This window comes from Pezoporus wallicus, unplaced genomic scaffold, assembly GCF_028554395.1.
Source record: "Pezoporus wallicus isolate ANWC-B61680 ecotype Strahan unplaced genomic scaffold, APGP_CSIRO_Pwel_v1 scaffold_7107, whole genome shotgun sequence".
Classification (NCBI taxonomy): Eukaryota; Metazoa; Chordata; class Aves; order Psittaciformes; family Psittacidae; genus Pezoporus; species Pezoporus wallicus.
This window is the reverse complement of record NW_026642114.1, coordinates 3,531,875-3,553,533: the sequence shown is the minus strand read 5'-3', so window position 1 is coordinate 3,553,533 and position 21,659 is coordinate 3,531,875. Positions and strand designations below refer to the sequence as shown.

The 21,659-nt window shown below is 38.1% G+C and overlaps 2 protein-coding genes across 6 annotated transcripts in view; both read left to right on the top strand.

Annotated features, from left to right (window-relative positions):
* The window catches only part of RABGAP1L (RAB GTPase activating protein 1 like), a 221,024-nt gene that overhangs the window by 52,379 nt on the left and 146,986 nt on the right, over positions 1-21,659 (top strand). The window lies entirely within an intron of this gene.
* Positions 7,435-13,382, top strand: GPR52 (G protein-coupled receptor 52). Of its 2 annotated transcripts, none has more exons than XM_057427342.1 (3): positions 7,435-8,662; positions 8,895-9,242; positions 10,453-13,382. In XM_057427342.1, exon 3 carries the CDS (start codon positions 10,645-10,647, stop codon positions 11,728-11,730), a length of 1,086 nt encoding a protein of 361 aa, XP_057283325.1. In that variant the 5' UTR covers positions 7,435-8,662; positions 8,895-9,242; positions 10,453-10,644; the 3' UTR covers positions 11,731-13,382. The 2 variants fall into 2 exon arrangements, with proteins under 2 accessions (XP_057283325.1, XP_057283324.1); XM_057427341.1 differs by having other exon boundaries at positions 7,436-8,662; positions 8,743-9,242.

The window sequence follows — 21,659 nt, the reverse complement described above, 5'->3', positions numbered from 1 at the left end:
TTTTAGCACATCAGTTGCCATAACAATAAAATACAGCTTTTTGAATGTAACTTTTTTTTCTTCACTTTTTTTTTGCTTTGTTTTATAAAGAACAGTCTTTGAGGAGGGCAAAGGGAGCGTAGCAGATCTCTTCCCCTGTGAGCCCTTTGGTTAGAGCATAAACTGATGGTTAGTTTTGTTTTCGTTTTTTTTTTTGTTGTTGTTTTTTTTTTTTAAATCTAGCTTTATTCTATTTCTGTTGCTATTTTTTGAATAGTGTTTTCATAACTTATGCAGAAAAATGAATGCAAATCACTTGATAGAGCCTTTCCTTTGTAGAAAATCGCTGTTGGTATATCTTTTTTGTGTATTGTGGTTACTGTATTAGAAACTGCTAGAAAGTTATTTCCAGTATCTTTATTTCATTATATGGAATGGTTATAAATAAGGTATGGGCAACTGCTACTGATGCAAGAAGCATTTTTCTTTATGCTATTGAAAGCTGTCCTTTCTGTTTGGCTGATCGTTTTCTTTTTCCGTATTGCAGGATTGCTTTTAAAATTACTGTTCAAGTTTTGCAGCAAATAACTCCATTTTTTGTCATGTCATTCTTTATCTTCCATTGGAAGTATGAGAACAAATTATGCTCAGTTTGTTCCTGCAGCAGACATTGCAGACATTACAGACATGCTGGGAAGAAGGTGTCCAGGAAACATGCTGTGTGTGCCTTTTCAAGCCAAATTAATTCTAGTGGCCATATAAAAAGCCAAGGCTACTAGCATCTTATGTGAATATAGCAGGTAGGACCTGGTGCTTCCACTTCTTCCTCTGTGGCCCTTCCCAGGCATATTATCTATTAGTTAGAGGCCAGTATTTAGTTCAGTGTGTTCATACACTTAGCATTGGGCAGTTACATGTGATATGTCTTAAAAATAACATGAATGAAGAGATTGACATTTAACTTCAAGCCATATTTTGGAGCAGAGGGGAAAGGTTTACATGCAAATTTAATACTGGCTAAAGAAGTTGGCACTTCATCTATAGACTTGACTTCTCTATTCCCTGATAGTTTCCCTTCTGAAAAGACTTGCAGATTTCAAACATGACATCTTTAACTTATTTTTAGTGCTGATAAAGTGTTTGTTTAGTTTCATTTTTTTTTCTTAGAGATGGCAATAATGTCAGGTTTGGTATTTCTTTTTGAATAAAGAGGATAATTTCTTAGCTCACATAACATTTTACATGTGCCAGTTTCTAGCTATAAATATGAATGTTCTCATCTAATACAAAGTAAGACAAAATTTGCTAGCTATTGGATGTTGAACGTATGTACATGTTATTAATCTTGAAACACAGTTAACAGATGAGAGATGATTTCATAAATTTTAATTGGCTAATTTTTAACTATGGAGGGGGGAAAAAATATCTTAAATTCTTGCTTTCAGTGGCATTTTATAAACATCTGTCATTGCCAGGTTCCATGCTGGTGAGTTAGCCAGGAGTCTACTTCATCTGCAAATGAACAGTTGCAAAAGATTTACAAAATGTTCCCTCTAGACTGCTCTTGGTCAGAAGCTATTCCTGGTCCTTTCTCAAAGATGCTTATTGATGCAACTGTGTGCTGATGTAGACTCCACGCTGTAAGATAATGTAAGTGATACCTCTTCAGCAGTTCCAGCTGGGAGGAGAATTTGGTCTAAATGAAGCTGAGCTTAAAATCCATAAAAAGAAATTGTGCCATGCTTCAGTTTATAAATAATTTTCATGCCATTTCCTTTCCATGTTCCTCTTTTCCATTACTTCACAAAAGTGGTAGAAGAGTAATACTGAGTAACGCTTTGTTTAAAAATAGTCTTCTAAAATTTACAATTCCAGTTGTTTTCATCTTTGTTGTCATCAAGCAATAGTGGATTTGGTTTACTAGTCTAAATTTGGGGTCAGTACCTCCTGCACCTGGGTAGATCTGGCACTAAAACAAATGAATCTTTAGTTCTTAACTGATCTTTTGTCTAAGCCAGCAGTTGGAGCTGTGACTGTTTTTCCTTAGTGATCTAGTTGTTCAGTGTTTTTCTGAGCCACCTCTTGTCTCCTTGAGGAAGCACTATTTTTAAACATCTATTAAAGGAAAAGTTTAGGGTGGAATGCGCCGATTATACATGCAAATAAAAAAGAAATCGTCCATGTGACTAAGCACGTGTTGCCTGCCAGCCTGTCTAGATTAGACTAGATGTTCTGGGAGAATGTTCTGTGACCATTTAATCTAAGATGCATCCATGAAATGTGGATTTGAGTCTGTTTCAGACATGAATCCATGAATTTGTCACACAGTGGTAGCTGCCAGCTCACTATATGTAGAAAAGAGAATTAGACTGAAGTGAATAATTCTGAAGGTTTAAAATGATTTCTGGGAAGATGGTGAATTATACACACAGATGCTTTCTGTCTTGTAGCTTTCAGCACAGCTTAAAAGTGAGTTACCAAAGGTTATGGCAGGGAGGTTTTGTCATACAGGTTTGCTGTTGTGATTTCAGAAGTAAGGTACTGAGATGAAGAAGGGTATGGAAGAGCATGCAGTGTTGATCATACAGTAGTTCATGGGTATGTGGCCTTGGAGCTGAGTTCTGAGGAATGATTTGGGTGATGCTCTTGGGAGGATTAAATAAATAATACTGGGTGCAACTGTTATTGTATTTAAAAGGCAATGAAGAATGAAAGTTACATCTGCATGCACTTCAACTTTGTTCTTTGGTATATCCAAATTTGTTATTTTGAAAGCCTGACAGAGGTATGTGGTTTTGATCCTTGTGTTCATGTCTTAGTAGTTGCTTTTTGAAGGGGCCGTAGAAGTTGGCTTCCTTATCAAGGCTACAATAAATTATTCATCATTTGAACTCATTATATCAAAATTGGTTGCATTTTAAAAGGTCAGGCAGTAGTTTAAGAGAACTCTTTGGCTCTCAGTATGTAAAAAAATCAAAGTAGGTGATCACAGTATTTGGGTGGTTTTTTTTTCCTTTAATAGCCTTAAAGTCTCTTATTCTAGCTCTGCTGAAATGGAATTACTGCTAATACTGACTGAGCTTATGCTTCTGCCAAGTCAGCTGGAATCCTTTCGAGCATACACTTTGGTGCCCAGCTGTGATATGCTTTCAGAATACCAATATCTGTGGAATGTAATTCCTGGATTGACATAGACAAAAGTATTAGTAAAACCACAATTATATCAAAACATGCCCCTAAAAAGTTTAAATGATTGCAGTATTACAATAATCTTTTAAATATTATTTTAAAATACGAGAAATAATTCCTGCTGGAAAAGGAAAGGGTAATACTACCTGCACTGTTCACTGTTCTGTACATTTCTGTATTTCCTCATTTACAGTTCACTTCATTGCTACCTTTTGTCCTGTGATTTAACAGGTGAAAATTTTAATAGTCTCTTGAAAGCAGTGTAAGTAACAGATAGTTCATTTTTGTTCACCAGTGTACTTCCACGCGTGGAGGCTGTGTTTTATGTTAGGACAGCTGCATGAACAGAAAGAACATGGGTTTGTTACGGTACTTGACATGCAGAGGGGCAATTTTGAACAAAATGCATGTTCTTTTAGCCTGTCAGTAAACTTTCACAAACTTCAAACTAAACATGAGTCACCTAATGAAAAGCAGGAGCTGAAGGGAAAGCGATGCAAGTAACAGGGCCTTCCACTGGGGTGCCTGGAGCTGTGGTAGGTAGTAAGCCTGTAGTCTTTTGCCAGTATCCTTGTTTTTTTTTCTTTTTTTAACTGGTGCTAGTTCTGCTGGTTTAATAGCAGGTGAATTAGTTTTCCAGATGCATGAAACCAAGGGCATGAGTTTAATGTTTTTGCTTTTCATACCATCCTAAGATACTTTTTCCAGCGTCCAATTCATTTTAGAGCTTTTCTTGTCATGTGTAGTCAGTTAGTAAATTGCATTCCTTCTGTAGCTTAAGTGCTGTTTGCTTAAAGCAAATTCTAGGTTTAATTCCTGAAAAATTATCACTATTCATTAGACTTCACAGCATTTCCCTGAAGTAAATCTACTACTTGATAGACAGCTTATTGCGTGGTGTTTTATCGCTGTTGATCTCAGGTACAGAAGTTAGGTGGTATTTGTTGCTTGAAAATGAGCTTGTAAAGTGAATTCTGTTAGTCACAGTAGCATCAATGTAAACTTAAGGGAAGCTCCTTCTGAAGAAAAATGTTCTTTATTGTAAAGTCCAGGAAGGCATCTAATACACAAGATCATAGGTGCTAATGCTTAAAGGGAGACTGTAGCACTTCACTCAAACTTGTTTAATATTTATTAAATGCATAAATATTTCATGGGTTTAAACTTTCTACAGGATAATGTTTCTTTGAGAACTAACACTTTGGGTATTTAACCACTGGCCCAAGTGTGTTTAGTCTTGATGAGGATGAAGACAAACTGCAGCAAGAAAACTTCTGAGCTGGTACTGGGAATCACACTGAGAGTGGTTAAAGTTGGGGCCCATACAAGCTGTGAAAACTTCATTCTTGGAGATGTTTGCAACTCAGGTGGATATACGACCCAGTGCAGCTTGGCATAAACTTGGTGTTGGACCTGACTTTGAACTTATCCTGCAGGCCATTGGGACAAATGATACCTAGAGGTGCCTTCCAGTGTAAAGTATTTAAAAAGTCAAAGATTGTTTTGAGGAAAAATGTTTTTATATGTATATATGTGTACCATGTGCCTGTACTCGGGTGAAAAGTTCCTGCACATTCTTTGAAAGCTACAGCTCTTCATGGTAGTTTTTTAAATAGGCAGCTGGATTGGGTGGATTTCAGGAAGAGTCTGTATATTCAAAATAACAAAACTTATTTCTGCCTTAAATACAGCATCGGCATGTCTTCAGAGAGCAACTTCAAACACTAGTCTGATGTAAAAAAACAACCATGTACACACACACATATGATTTTTAAGGGAACTACTGTTTTTTTTTTTTCTAACTCCTCTCCCTTTTTAAGCTGCACTACAAGCTGCAGGCTTCATAGAATAGAATTTTTCTGGAGGTATAAAAAACAGTCCAGGGTGTCCATATGATGTGGTGGACAAGTAAATGCCAGAGGTAGTTAAGATAGAGCAACCTGAAGTTCTATAGGCTAAGAAGAAAGTGGATAAAAAGAAATAATACTTGAAGAAAAAAAAAAGGAGGGGGGGAGTTGGGCAGAAGAAAAGACAAAGACCTGGTATGTGTATCAACAGTCATGCAGGTCTGCATCTAAGTAAATAACTGTTATTTTCCTCATCCCATACTCAGTTACATCTCCCGGCTCTAATCAGTGTCTTTTAAAAAGATTTTACAGAAACTATTGTTATCCAGTTAATCCACCCAATACTTTAACAAAGAGAGTCCTGAAAGACTTTGAACTAGGAATGAGTGGTGCAACTTAGATGCGTTTTTGTGCATTATGGGAATTGCTTCTCATCAGTCCTGTTGCCTTACAAACGAAGATTTAGGAAACAAATATTCCTATTCTTTTCTGAATAGAAAAAAAATGAGTAATGGGTTGTTTTCTTGCTTGAAGCTTCTAAGTCTACTTCTGTATATTTTTTCTTTCTGTCTGAGAAGCTTTATCTTATTTCTTTACAGGGTCATACACCATAGCCACTGTTTTCACAGGCTTGCTTTTTTTTTTTTTTCATATGCAAAGCTCAGGCTCCTACCAGATCTCTGTTTTCAGCAGGATCAGATGCTGTGAATCTTCTGTTTTGGATGGTAACTTCTGTTGTTTCTGGCTGATGTAATTTATAAAGAAGGTGTGGAATTGCTCCTTCTAGTCAGCTTGAAGAGTGCTCAGTCCTTTGGCTGGACATAACCAGCTATGGAATTTGTGCACCATGTAAAATACTGCCTTGGTGACAGCCATTAAATTCTTCCAGTATAACTGTTTTGTCTTTCTCACTTCCTTTTCTTTATATGCAAGTTAAAAACAAAACAAACAAAAAAAAAACCCTGAAGCACATTTTGTTTAAAACTGGGCCAGGGTCCCTAAAGTGTCCCTAATCTACAGGTAGAAAACTTTTCTTATATAGCTTTTTTTATGTGTTGCCTCTGATACAAAATCCAGTATTGTCACATCTGGTAGAATTCTGTCTGTAACTGCATAGTTTTGCCAGGACTAGCTGATTTCTGCTTTAATTTTCACTTGCCTCCAACTATACGTCAAATACAGTACGTGTGAGTGCAGTCAGTCTGTTGCAGTTTGCGCTGCGGCTGCTTAGGAATTGTCACAGGGAGCCAGGGTCCCAGAGGAGCTGAGGTGATAAAGCCACTGGGCTTTTTGTTTTGCTTTTTTTTTTTTTGTTTGTTTGTTTGTTTTTGTTTGTTTGTTTGGTTGGTTTTTGTTTGTTTTTTTGGCTTTTGCTGGTGGAGGAAGCCTGCTTGTATTTTCACAAAGAAATCAATCTAACTCCCTTACTTTTGAATCACTTTGTCCCTTTAATTATAATTTATGAAAGGGAAGTATTTTAACTGCATTGAAAACCAGCCAGCAGAGGTTGCCGTTGATGCTTGTTACCTCTTACCTGCTCAGCAGTATCCAGATTTCTTATACATGACCTGAAATGTTTGACTGATCTGAGTGCTTGCTGTCTGAGCTCAGTACTCTGTGCACACAGGGATAGGCACTGTGGTTTTATACCTCAGCTGGGTCTCACCTGAGAGTAAGGTGACTCTATGGGTACTGTTACATTTGGAAGCTTTATTAGTTAACAGTATACAAATTTGTATCAAGGAGGATGCACTGAGCAGATAGTTTGTGTGTTCCACTGAATTGTAGGCTTTACCTTTGCTTATCTTGCATGCCCTTTTGTCTTTGAGGCTTTCCGACATCTATTTTAATATGTTTTGGCCCTTTATGGCTCTGGTGCCAAGCATGAACGGACCCATAGAAGAGATGGAGAAGTGCTGGTTGCTGCCATGCCTGTGCACACCGTTGTTTGTTCTGCTTCTCCCCCACAAGAGGAGTGGGAAAGAGGAATAAAAACTGCTTCCTATTGTTCCCCCCATGGTATGGATGGCTTTGGCTTAAAGCTGTACGCAAGGGCTAAATTTAGTCATTAAATCTGATATCGCAGCCATTTACAGTTGTGAGGTATTGGAATGATTTTAATTTTTTCTTAAATCCTTCAGTAGAAGAATCTGGAATTATCACACACTGTTATTGCGAACCACTCTTACACTGCTGCACTTTGTGCTGCTTCACATTTTCACAGACTTGTCACGCAGCCTTGAATATTTGCTCCAGGCTATACTCGAGATACAAGGTGTTAACCCAGGAGCAGCTTACTAAATTTTGCCTGTTGGTGTGCCTTGGAACTAAAAGAATTTAAATCAGTGTGGTTTCTAATGACTTAGTTCGCTAAAGCTTCCGATACCATTCTTAAAACATCTTTTCCTGATCTATAGCCCAAAATACTGTTTAATGGTTGATGTTTTGGTATTTAAATTTGATTCTGTCTGTGTCTAAGGATGTATGGACTTTCTATGTACGATAACTCTGGTAGTTGTACTTCTGTTACTGGTTTTATATTTAGGAAGCATGAAGTAAACAAAAGTTCCAAGTCCTTAATCAGGGAATAACAGCATCCATTTGCATGAATAGAGAGATCAGTTAATTGCGTTTAAAAGTCTGTGTTTTGAGAAATAGTATGTTACTCGGAAGTATTTGTATTTAAGCTGATTTTTTGCAGTCAGTTGAATCAATTAAAAAGCTGTATTGAAACGAGTTGCAGATGAGCTTTAAAATAAATCTGCCTTAAATATGAAAATAACTGATTTTTAGGGGATGGTAATTTTTGTCTTTTAAGGAAGAGAAGGAAGTTTGTGTTGAACCACGGAAAATATTTCACCAAGCTAAACATTTGCAGGCAATGTACAAAAGATGCATTGTGAAATTGGTCATCTGAGAATAACTTCTACTAAACGTTTTTACTTAGGCGATGCTGGGGGTTTCTAAAGTTAAATATTTCTATCTGTCTGTCTGTCTGTCTCTATAAAAGACGAGTTGGGTGGGCCTGACTTAAACGCTTGCGTTTGGGATATATATCCTGTGGACTTGGAACGTTGTTGAATTACTAGCTTTCGGTGCGGTTCCCCGCGCTGACCTGGCGCTCAGCACTGTGTAGGAGCAGATCGCCAGAGGTGGGAACTGGCACCGCGCACACATCCCGAAGGCACCTGACTGCCGGCTCTACGGGGGTTGGCGGGACGAGCACCGGCTTCTCGCCGGAGGTCCCCGCGGCCGTGCTGCAGCCTTTTCCCGCCGGAGGAGCGCTGGGCACTCGGAGCAGCCCCGCGGCTGCCGGCCGGGGCCGGGCTTGGCGGTACCCGCGCCGTGCAGTGCCGTTCCCCCGCTGCGCTGCGGGGGGCGCCGCCGGCCCGGCCCGGCCGCCGTTACCTAGTGACAGCGGCGCGGCGCGGCCATTGGCTGCGCGGCGGGGGGGCCGGAGGCAGTCACCTTTCCAGCGCCCGGCTCGGCTGCATCGGCTTAGGGGGGGAGAAGAGGAGGAGCGGACTCAGGTGCAAGCAATCATTTCAAAGGGGAAGGAGAGAACTAGCGGCAGAAGCTCTAGCCGCAGCACAGTAACTAGGACTCCCCTGTCAAGCAGTTCATCATAGCGGCTGATAAGGATGCGTGTAGGTGAGAAAGATTGCTATATTGCTTTAAGAGAAAAATAGAGAAAGTAGTAATTTTATGTATGCTCTGTTGCTTTTAGACAAAGGGAATGAATAGCCGGAAATATTCTGGGATGTTATAAAATCAGAAGGACTTTCTGTACAGTGTGGCGGTGCACGACAGGAAATTAACTCCAAAAGGAATACTTTCTCTCAAACTGCTGCAACAGAATTGAAATTTTTTCTCTTCTAGTATCTGAAATTCCTCCTGAAGACACGGCAAGGACTATCAAAAACATCAGAGAGATTCTGGTACTTTTAAAGAGACTTAAAGCAAATGCCAGCATAATAGCTGAATGACCTTGGAGAACATTTTATGTGGATTCATTAATTTTCACTGCCAGTCTTCTAGTCTCAGGAACTCTAGGATTAAAAATGGCTTTAACGTTTTAGGGGCCTTTCCAACTACAAGATTGTATACAGTTAATTACCTGCCTAATGATTCCTGAACTAATCCAGCATTTACTTAAAGCTGAACACAGGAAGAAGATGCTTTCTTTTAATGTTTGCTTTTTCCATAATTGCGAATAAAATGAACAAGGTAATGTCCTGCAATTAGAAGAACTTTTTCTTTTTAAGCAGGTATTTATTATGCTGATCATCTAATAAATATAGAAACCTTAAAGCCCTAAGAAGATGAAGCTGAATAACAGAATAATGGAGCAGTAAATAATGGCAGCTTTTCTAGTCAAATCAGCATTTCATTAGCTTCACAGCAGAATGCAGATGGAAGTTTCTGTTCTCATTGTATGGGGGTTTGTGAAATGATTCAGGTGTTGCTACAGAGGTGAGCAATATCGGGGATACACCTATGAACTCCTGGGTACTGATCCACGGTAGCAGATATGGCAGAGTTTCTGAAGACGAGTATTTTAAATTACCATTTCTGAAATTAAATTCAAGAGGATTTATTTTGTCTGTGGGGACCTTGCATTATGCTTCTGGCATTAATAATAGTAATGGAATAAAACTGTTTGAAGGAATTGTGAATATTGACATAAGTCTCTAAATTCTATTCTTAAATTATTTTAATTTTTAAATGACTAGAACACGATCTTCCTCATTGTATGTAAGATGTATGTTTTCTTTCTTGGGAGTCCGAGGACAAATCTGCCTTGTCCCCCACCCATCTCTCTCCAAATAAAATTCATTATACATACCGAAACAGTAGTGAGTCTATTGGAATTAACCTTGCCAAAAATGTTTTCCTTATCTTTCTAATGAATGCTGTGGATAAGATGGAGTACCATCTCCTGAACGGAGACAGACAAGACAGTGTTAGAGAATGAACTTTTTTCTTTATTCTCCAGTAAGTCTGCGATTTAAATTGAGACATAGAAAAGATTATGTTCAGTAACTGCTGGTCCAGGAAACCAGAGCTCTACTGAGGTTCCTCCTTCCCTTTCTCTCCCTCACCCCATTATATTCCAAAGTAAATGACTTTCTCAGGAAAATAGGCAGTCAGAGATTACCCCACTCCTTCCCCAGGAAATGAATGTATCTCTTTTGTCAGTTTTTATTTCCATATTTCAGAGTACCTGTTTGTTTTAGAAGTGCCTTGTGTTTGCTAAAAATTGGTCAAGAGCACTGGAGGAGCTGATCAGTGGCCTTTCTCTTTCTGGCTTTTTTTTTTTTTTTGGGTTTTGTTTTGGTTGTTGTTTTTTTTGTTTTGTTTTGTTTGTTTGTTTGTTTTGGTTTGGCTTTTTTCCCTTTCTTTTTCTTTCTTTCTTTCTTTTTTTCTTTCCTTAAAGCTAAGGTGTGCCAGAGGTGATGCGCTGATGCTGAGGAGGCATCAACAGCTATGGGACTGTAATCCTCTCAAATGTAAGCACTGGCAGTGTCTACAAAGAGAGATCCTGAGAAGCTGAAGCAGAGTTTAGCTGCTGTTAAGCAGGTCATCTGCTCATTAAGGCTCAGATTGCAGTGTTCCCCAGTCACAAAACATGAACCAGTCCCGATGGATTGAATGGAGGACTCTGAATATGAGCAGTAGTATTATGAACATATCTGAGCATCTCTCCTGCCCTCTTGGATTTGGTCACTACAATGCAGTTGACATCTGTATCCTTGAGACAGTTGTTATTGTCTTGCTAACATTTTTAATTATTGCGGGTAACTTAACTGTGATATTTGTTTTTCACTGTGCTCCACTTCTGCATCATTATACCACCAGCTATTTTATTCAGACCATGGCCTATGCTGATCTCTTTGTTGGAGTTAGCTGCTTGGTTCCTACTTTGTCACTGCTCCACTACTCGACAGGTGTCCACGAGTCCTTGACTTGTCAAGTTTTTGGATATATCATCTCTGTGCTAAAAAGCGTATCTATGGCATGTCTTGCTTGCATCAGTGTGGATCGCTATCTCGCTATAACAAAGCCTCTCTCCTATAATCAACTGGTCACACCTTGTCGCTTGAGAATCTGCATCGTCTTGATCTGGATATACTCTTGTCTGATCTTCTTGCCTTCCTTTTTTGGTTGGGGAAAACCTGGTTACCATGGAGATATTTTTGAATGGTGTGCTACCTCCTGGCTAACTAATGCCTATTTTACTGGCTTTATCGTGTGCTTACTGTACGCTCCTGCTGCCTTTGTCATATGTTTCACATATTTCCACATCTTTAAAATTTGCCGGCAGCACACCAAAGAGATAAACGATCGGAGAGCTCGATTTCCCAGCCATGAAGTGGATGCTGCTGGGGAGACTGGGCACAGCCCCGATCGCCGCTATGCCATGGTTTTGTTTCGGATAACCAGTGTGTTCTACGTGCTGTGGCTCCCTTACATCATATACTTTCTGCTTGAGAGCTCTAGGGTGTTCGAAAACCCAGCACTTTCCTTCTTAACAACATGGCTTGCTATAAGCAATAGTTTCTGCAACTGTGTGATATATAGCCTCTCCAACAGCGTTTTCAGGCTGGGACTGCGGAGACTATCAGAGACAATATGTTCATCTTGTATGTGTTTAAAAGACAGGGATGTACGGGACCCTAAACCAAGAAAACGGGCTAATTCCTGTTCCATTTAAAGAAAACTGACACGTGATCAAATGCAGAGTTTTGATAGTATTTGCTGTATCTGGAAATTTGCTAGAAGATGAATGTTTACTTGAATAGCTTGCTATGATGCTAGAATGAGTTTGGAAGTAATTGTGGAAAAGGAAAAGGCTGCTGTAAGAGGGGTCACTAAACTTGAATATAGTTCTTGTGAAATTGTGAGGGCATCAATTTGACAGAGATGATGAAGAAAGTCAGAAATAAAAATCTTCCAAAGGGCATGAAATAACTACCACATCAGAGGAGATTCCTCATAAAATAAGTTAGGCACTACCTTATATTTTTCCCCTTGTAGAAAAGTTGTCTTACTGTCTTTGTGTCAGAATATACTGTAGCCTTCTGAATTTAAATATATTTAAGAGGAAAAAATCAACAACACAGTAAGTGGCTAACCGTAAATAATATACCTGAGGACTATAGTAGATACTGCAGATTAATAATCAGCTCTATCTCTGCTTACATCTTGTAGAATTTTCAGTTGTACAAACAGTCTGCAGTCATAAAACCTGTACTGGGCACAACGCTTTAGGATAAAATGGCACATTTTGGTACGACTTTCACAGAAGCTCTCCCTCTCATTTCCCCTTTTTTTCCATGCTGTTCATCCCTAGATTCCATCGCTTCCTAGTGGTTTAGTTTGAGGGCATGAGGTAAACTGAGTTTCAAACCATTCCTCCTGCAAAAGGCCAGCCTTTCATGGCTGGCTGAGTAATTGCAGCTGCCCATGTACAACGACTTCAGTCTTTCATTCTCTTGATCCTGTTAAATTAGTTCACAGTATCGATGTAGTGTCCTTTAGGGTGTACTAAAGCTTTTCCTTTATTGGCTACAGAAATAATCCTAATGCAGATATGATAATTGTGCACAGCAGTGTGCTTCACTGCTTAGAAAATTAAAACTCTCTTCTTCGGGAAATTTAAATAGCTTACTGTTGTAGCTGTCAAGTCTGTTGTGTGAACCTAGCTTGCACATACTATTTTTTAAGAGAAAACATAAACTGTGGTCTGTGCCTAATGTTTTTGTAGCACATGGAATAGGTCAATGCTACAGGATTAAAATATTACTTTCAGAGAAATAACTTCCATGCAGTCGTTGAATAGCTGTTTCTTAGGCAAGTGTTCTTGGAGGAGGTGAACTAGGCAGTTTAGTATTAAATACAGGGAAAAAAGCTTCAGTATTTCCTTTTGTACTGAACTGATTTTCAGGTCCACTGATGAAATCTTTTTTTATTTTGCAGGGGTGCAGAATAGGTTTGTGTAATAAACTGTCAGGGGTTCAGATGCATGTCAATCAATAAAATATGAAAATTATTATTTTGAACCAAATGTAAATTTTCTTAGATGGTTATTGGCATTTAGAAAAGGCCCAATTATTGATTATTGGTGCTTTTTAACACTGCACTATTATTCCTTCTTTCACCAAAATGCATATGTAAAGATTGTGCCTATTACTTTTTGTAATGGAAGCTAACCACGGTTGCACGCCTGCTTGTGGTTTGACTCTAGATCTCCCTTAATTATGTGTCCTTTGTTCTGTTGAGGTGGTTCTGAACCCCTGTACATTTTTTAAAGATGTAAGAAAGTTGAAACAATGGAATAAAGTAGTATTATGTGTATCAAAACCAGCCCTGGCGTTAGTTCCCTGATGTTGTGCTCTGTTCTTTGTGAAAGTTCTTTTGGGTTAGGACTCAAGAGTGAACAATTAAAGCCTAAACCTCAAAGCTGCTTACTTGCCATCTTAAACATTTATAATACTGGTTTCTAGAATTGCAGAGTCTTTAAAGCAGATTTAAATGCAACTTGCAACATTCTTCTAGCTGAGCTGAGATGTTGCTGACAATTAGCCTTGATAGATACTATGGAAAAATTAGTAGCATTCTTTACACGTATCTCGTAATGCTCCATGTCTACAGGAATGTGTCTGCTGCCTTCTTCTGAAAAGTTGCTGTTTATTTTGGAAGGCTCTTTTTGGTTTACTGCTGCTATATAAGGTTGTATAACCTCGTCTCTTCTTACAAACGTGACCTGGGGTCATTATGTTTTGTCATTATTTTGTCATTGTTTCCTGCTTAGGAGGTCCTCAGAGTACAAGACTTGGGCAAGGAACAGTGAAACGTACAGTCTTTCGCAACTCACAGGGCTGGTTTCATACCAACAAAGTAATTTTCTATCTGTACTCCAGAGCTGTCCACTTACTACTGCTTCTGGTTTTTATTGGCATTCCTGCTAACAAGTTTTTATGGGTCCTCCTGAAATTCAAGAAAAGTTCTAGAACATGCTTGAAGTTGAACTAACCTTTTATTAAACACAGTGTGGAGGTGGTAGATGCATTATTTGAATGATACTGTAACTACACATGCGTAGAAATACACAAGCTAACTCATTTGTATCAGTAGTGCCTTAGTTGAACCCTGCTTGTATAACCTCAGCAAATGAAGCTGATGTACAGCATCTTGAAGCTTTCTTGCCTGCACACGGTAGGTCAGAAAGAGAGGTTCACTTCAGATGCTGCAGCACAAGGTTTACTCACCAGCCCACCAGCTTCTTACCCTAAAGGGCAGAGTTAGCAATACATTTCTCTCTGTCATCGCCATGAACTTCTAGAGTTGTCAGGTGGAACTGAAAACTTCCTCAGGCTGTAGGAGGGAGAGAATATAATAGGAGTCCCATATCCTGGAAACAGATCATAGGATCCTAGGTTCTTCACCCTTTTATTTGTTTGTTAAACATTGACTTAATGTAGTTGGTACAAGAACACTAATATACTTACCTGGACCCTGAATTTCAGTTGCTGTAAAGTCACATTTTAACCTGTTATTTGTAAATCTGAGTCTCATTGTCTCCTGGAATTTGTCAAGTCAAACATCCTCAGCAGATTTAAATACTGCATTTCTTCTTGCTGTTTTCCAGATGACAGGATTTGACCTGGTCGTCGGTCCCATGAATTTTAAAATTTAGTGTGTTTCATTTTTTGAAAGTGTTCCAAACTCATGATTTAAGCTTTTATTTGAGGGAGGTTTGTTACTGTTCTACTACTGCAGTCTGAGGATTCCAGCTGGTGCTAAATTCTCTTCCAAAATTACAAGGCTGGACATACTTATGGATTAAAAAAGTCTGGTAGAAATTCCAGTCACCCAGTCTGTCATTTTTGATTTTCATTCTGTTATTATATAAAGTCTCATGTTCTTATATGAAAATCTAATTAAAGAATGAGAATTTTAAAGCTGGCATCTGGAGTACACATCCCACTTTTGTATGCCTGAATATCTATATGATTTGTGAGATGCCTAGTAAATAGGTGACCAGATACTAGCTAAAGAAATTGGCATGAAAAAAATCATTGTTGGTAATATGGGTAATAGTAAAGTCTCTCTTTACTGGTACTTTACTGTATCTTTGTATGGATACATTGAGGGAGTTGCTTAAAAAAAAAAAAGCTGCGAGAAGAAAACATATGCAAAATATTAAATAAAAAGGTTAATTAAAATAAAATTAAATAAATAAAAAGGTGCCTACTAGCTAAACAGACAAATATTTATCTATATCTGTTTAGCTAGATATATGTATAAAGCTCCTTTGTGCAGGTAGATTATGTTGTGCTGTTACATTTCTCTTGAATACTTCCACTTGCAGTGTAGCAGAAGCTATGTCAAGGTCAGTTGCCTTACCCTCCTTGGAACTTCATGTCCTCACCCTACGGAAAAGTCAAAAAAAAAAAAAAGTGTGATGGCAGCAAAAGTGCTACCAGAAAAGTAATCTTAACCAAATTCTATGTGCTTCCTTATATTCTGGAATGGCTAAATGCATTTCTCCTTAAAATACCGTTCTTTAAAGGGAAATAAAACTGTAATCATGAAAAGCACAATGCTGTCCTTTAAAAGTTTACTTATTGTTTTGTAGTAAGATATTCTTCCCCCTCCCTGTCGTTTCTGCTTAAGAATCCATTATATAATTGTTCTTGGTAAAGTGTAAGGTATCATGCTGGGTTTAGTTTTGTGCAGAATCTTTGTGCTTCCTCTACCGAAAAGTTTTGGAGTGTTTTGCTTTCATAGATACAGTTTATGAAGACCTATTAAAATTAGTATTTACGTTCTTTTTACTATTATTTTTAATTCATTTGTGTTTGACATCTGTATATCCATAAGCACACTGAAGTTTTCGTACTCAGCAAAACTAACAAGGTATAATTTTGAGGGGTAAAATAACTAATCAGTCAGTATTAGAAATTGACTATTGAGAAAAGTGTATCAGTGTAATGATTAGTTATTTAATTAGCTGTTTCATCTTGCATATGAAAAATTAAGTTTATAAACAAAAGATAGCAGTAATAGGATATTGACTTGATGGGAAATGCATCAGACTAAATACTCTCTCACAGTTGGTTCTCGACATGAAAGTATTTTATCTTTCCATATTACTGTTGCAGCCAAACAAATATATTGTGTTTTTTTTTAATATCTTTATTCAGGTGTTGGTGTTTGAATGCTGAGGATCTGTATCTCAATTCAAGCTGCTGCTCTTGGTGGAAATATCCCTTTAACAGTCCTCAGACTCAGTTGCAGCATGCCTAGCAACATGATGGTCCTGGAGCTGACTGCCAGGGAGCAGTGCCAGAGGTTGATGAGGCCAACATTGCTGTGGGGGAAGAATGTCAGTGAAGGTGGCAGTGGCCTCCCCAGCCATCCTCCAGGATCAGCTAATTTGCAGATCTTTCAGTTTTATTGTCAGTGTCACCAAAAGGATAAGATTAAGCTTTTGACTTCACCTCTGCCCCCTTTTACCTTTGTCTCTCTTTAGGCTGTTTCAGGGATGGATTGGTGCATCATTCTACTGAAGAACTGAATTAGGTATGGATTGGTGCACCATTCTATGGAAGAACTGAATTAGGTTGGGTTTTTTTAATTAAAATATTTTATGTATCAAACCCAAACATTACTTTCTTAACTAGATGCTGAATAATTTTTAGGCCTTTCCAGAAATGGAAGCATTGCTGAGGTAGTGTTTTCCTGTCACTTGCAGCACTGCCTGAAATATTTCTTAAAGACAGTATTTTCCAAAGACTACATGATTTTTCCTAAAGCAGATAAGAAGTTCAAGGAAAATCTGGTATTCTTCCTCTCTGCTTCCATTTAACATAGACATGTTTAATTTTTTTTTAAAAGCATCTACTGAATTTATACATGGATCTCTGCAGTCATTAAGTATAGACAGAAGTCTATGGCATTATTGTAGATTAGTGGGGTGAAACCAGTTTACAAGAATATTAAAGAGTAGATTCCTACTTACAGGTTTTTCTAGTCATTCTGATGTGTAATGACTTCTTTCTTGATCTAATATTAAGAAAGTCCTGTGAGGTCCATCAGCTTTAAGTGCTAAAGGAACAGTATATGAATGGGGAAGAAGCTGTAATGGCTCTGTGCCCCAGCACAGCCTTAAGAAAATACTAAGCCCACCTCACTTTTACATCCATAATTTCTGTGGACTTTTCCTTTGTCCAAGTACTGTGAAAGGTAGGATGAATATAAAGAACTTTAGTGCTTTCAGCTGCACTGACAGGAGACTAGGAAAAGCAATTTCAGGCAGTAAAAATGCCTGGAGATCTTCAGGATTTTATCACAGCCTTACGCTGACTGCTGCCAACCTTCTCTTGAGAAGAATGTGACAGCAGTGCTGAAGGCTTTTCATTTTAATCACCCTGTGTCTTGGTCTGAACAAAGAAAAGGTGATTTGGATCAAAATGAAACTTTTATTAGAGCAGTGATTACCAGGAAAGAGAGTTTCACTTTTCGTGTTCATCCCTGCCTCAAAGCTCACAATCTAAATTTTAAAACCGGCAGTATTAGAAACAGTGACAAAACACAGAGGTTTTGAGAAGGGGAAGCTCAGAGATGTCAGTGTTAATCACGTGAGGGCATTTCTGCACCTTGACAGCATTGCTTTTTGTTTGTTTTCCTTAAATGAAATAGATGGCTGTTTTTTCATTCTTCTGTAAGTGATTTGAATAAGCACCAATTCTTTTCATCATGGAAGAAGTAATTTTATGAGACATTTAAATGAAGAATGGGATGGTGGTTTGGGAAAGCATTGTAGTGTCCCCCAGGAGAACAAAGTATGTTGCTTGTGGAACATGTATGACATCCAGTTTCATGCACATTAGACAGGAAAGTCTGTAGCAGAAATGCCTGCACCAGCGGAGGGTTTCTAGTCATTGTATGGTCTCTCCAGTGTTATTTATACTTATGCATGTACTACTTTAAAGTTGTTCTGTGACATTGAAATTTAGAATTGTAAATGGACAAATGACGTTTTTCCATGATCGGGCAAATTTGTTCTGACCTAGGAAAGACATTTGCTGAACCCACAGGTATTTAGTGTTTATTAAAGTGATTTTAGCATACAGGTTCTCATTAGCTGTTTTATTGTGGAGGAATAAGTATAGGAATGGTGTATTGAGGCAGAAGAGCTGACTGTTCTCAGATGGACTGCTCCTCATCTGTTGCATGATATTATTACATCAACTGAGCCCAGATGAGGTTGTGGCTATGGGGGGTGAAACACTGAGAGCAAGTGACCTTTATTTACTTATTTCAGTAGTTTACCTTAATGGCACTACATTATCTCTGTGGTTGCATTTGTATTTAAATACAGGTTTTCAAATACAAAACACTGTGTCACTTTGGAAGATACATATACCCCTGTTACCTGCTGAGCTTCATCTAGGCTGCTCTCAGTACGACGTGCCATTTAAACCTCTGATCTATGTTCACTGACTAAACCAGTGGTGGTTTGAATTGTTACTGTTCAGCCGCAGTATAAAACATACCTCACTTCCTCTTACCTTGGCTGCTTCAGGTCAGTCTGGCGGTTTAGCACAGACCCATTTTTGGCAGTGGGTAGGGCTGTATGGGAGAGAATGCTGGTGTGGCTGTAGTATGTTCATGTACTCTGCTTATACTTTTACTACATAGAGTTAATCCTCCACAAAAGGGGTAGTATAGACAGCTGAAGGCAATAATGCCGTAAACTGCTTCAACAAGGTTTTTGCAGAGCTTTGTTTATTAGGGTTTTTAATGGTAAGGAAATTAGATGCAATTAAAAATAGAGGGATTTATATGCTACAAGCAATGAATTATTACTAGGTTAAGAGCAGTTTTTCATCTATGCCCTCAATAGGTGAACAAGATCTTCATAAGATAATTTTATTATGATCAGGTAGATTTTTGACACTACAATTTTTATAGTGAGTTTTAGAGCAACTATATGTACATAAGGGTTGTAAACAGTCGTAAAGTGGCAAGGTTTCAGTGGCAGCTATTTCTTAATTTCAAGGGCTTTGGGGCTAGAGTTGGATTAGTTTACTAAGTGTGTAGTAAAATTGCCAAAGCCAAAACAGAGAGGCTATAAACGAAAGGCTTTTATCCAAACTTTCTCTGTAATATTGGCTACTTAATATTGTCCATGCAATGTCTTATGTTGGCTTATGAAGATGACAGATGGAAAACCAAGAAATCTAATAAATATAAGCATAACTACATGCTATCATAATTAAATTATTTTTAAGATTTTTCATTTTTCAACTCAGGACTTTCAGAGACCATATTTTCTGTGATGTCTTACCTTGGGAACTAGCTGAACTGTTTTCTTTTGCTGACTGTGCTTTACTTTTGGATTTTAAGTTGAATTTTGAATTTGAATTTTTAATTAAGTTTTGCTGTTACGTAGATGTGTTCTTCACTTGACTCATGTAAAAACCTTTATGAGAATAATAGAAAAATCATGTCCTTGAAGGGAACTATGTCTAGTCTCAAGTCTACGTAGGCTACATTTCATTGTGTCTAAAAGAAGCTGTTGCTGTGTCTTGTTTAATAGATTTTAGGTGTCTTGGCAACAAGCCTGACTGACAAATGACAAGTTCTCCAACCTCTTCTGTTAGGCTGAGAGATGTTACTTGCCAATGATTTTATTTGTAAACATTGCTAACTGAATCAGTATTTTGGATGGGATTTATAAAGGTACTTAATCTACTGTATTTCCTTTGATTCTCGTGGCAGTATATGAGGATTCTTGCTTATGTGCGGCTGAAAGCTTTGTCCATGTTATCCTACCCTTGTGCATTTTCAGCTCCTCCTGATTTATCCTGGCTTGAGAAGCTTTTTCTGGGGAAAAGTATGTCTGTGATGGTTGGTCATTGATCCAATTGTACTTTGGTGATCATCTTATTTTATGAATTTCACTGCATTAGTCATGCCTGTATGTTAAAAAATAAAAATTGTAGCAAAGTGCTCTTGTAATAACGGTATTGATTTTGTTGAAAAATAAATCTATAGCAAGACTAAAATTTTTTACCTTGGTAAAAAGAGATTTGAAATGTGATATATGTGAGGATTACCTGTTGATTACTTATTTTGGGAAAGATTTGGATTTCAAGTGACAGATTAAATTCAAGATATTAAATACAACTATTCTGAAGAAAAGCAGCTCTTAGTTTTCATACAGTAAACAAGATTCATTGTATCTGTTTCCTGTCAGGAAGAAGATTTTGGCTTACTCTTAAGTCACTTTATGGAAATGGTAGTTTAATGAGCCATGGTTTACCAGAAAGTAGTGAGATGTTATTAATTATAAAAGTAACAAACTGCTAGAAATCATTGCTACCAACACCATGGTATGCCCGCGCCTTGAATACCAAAGGTAACTGGTCCGTGGTAGCACAGCTGGAAGGAGTTCTGAGGAATGACAAAGGAACGCGTTCTCTAAGGGAGAATGTAAGTTTCTAGGATTTTCCAACCTAGAAAATAAAAGATTAACGTGCAGGGGTGTATGTGAAGTCTTAAGGTCATGAACATCACAGGGGAGAAGTGGGTGTCATTAATCATTGTTTCTCCCCCAGGTAAAAAAAAAAAATAATAAAAATAAGGTAGTACTATGAAAACAAGCTGTATGTAGTGAATTGTGCAATACATAGACAGAAGGCACTCTGGATGTCAGAAGCTGCCATGGGTTAAAAATCTAGAGAAATTCTAAGAGAAATAGTGCATTAAATGCTGTCATCATGCTTCTGGTTTGGGAGTCCATATGCCACAGATTACCAGAGGCTGGCAGACTACGATGGGAGAATTGTTACAGTATGTTTGTCCTATTCTTACACTTGTCCTTAGGCATCTGTTACTAGCTGCTGTTGCAGATTGTATTGATGCTAGAGGAACTAGGGGCTGACCTAAAGTGTCTGCTCTTACCTTCCTTCTCTTGCATTGGTACATCTTTATTACTTTTCATGTACTAACTCTGGATATTTCTTTTCATATTTGGACTATCAGGAAAAGAATGCACAATCAGTTGTTTGAGGTTTTTTTGAATAAAATTGCAAGTGAAAAGTGAGCATCTGTGGCTGTGCATCTTTGTGTGTGTGTGAAAGGTGGCTGTGAGAGTAGAAGTGTCAGTATGATCAACTGTCTCCATCTTTCCTTGCTACTGAATCAAAATACCTTCTGGCAGAGTACCAACAAAGCAGTAGTGAAGGGGACTGTATTGCTAGTTCTGATGCCAAGTATTAAGGGATAAACTTTAACTTTTTTTTTCAGTAATCCTAGTACTTAAGAGCTGAAATATTTCATTATAGGCAGTCCGTAGCAAAAAGGTCTTCTTAACCTTATCTAAATACCAAGTTTTTTTAAAATAAAAAGTGGTACTGGAAGAGTAGAGATGCCTACACTACACATGGCTAAGTCAGGTACCCCTCCCAAGCTGCAGCTGATTCATCAGTGGTCCAGTAAGTCCTCTAATTCATCATGCCATTAGAAAATGTGGTATCATACCAATAGGATAAAAGATACGGGGGTCGCTAACCTTGTAAAAGCTGCAATGCTGTATTCAAGGAGGGACTAAATCCATGAAAAATTTCT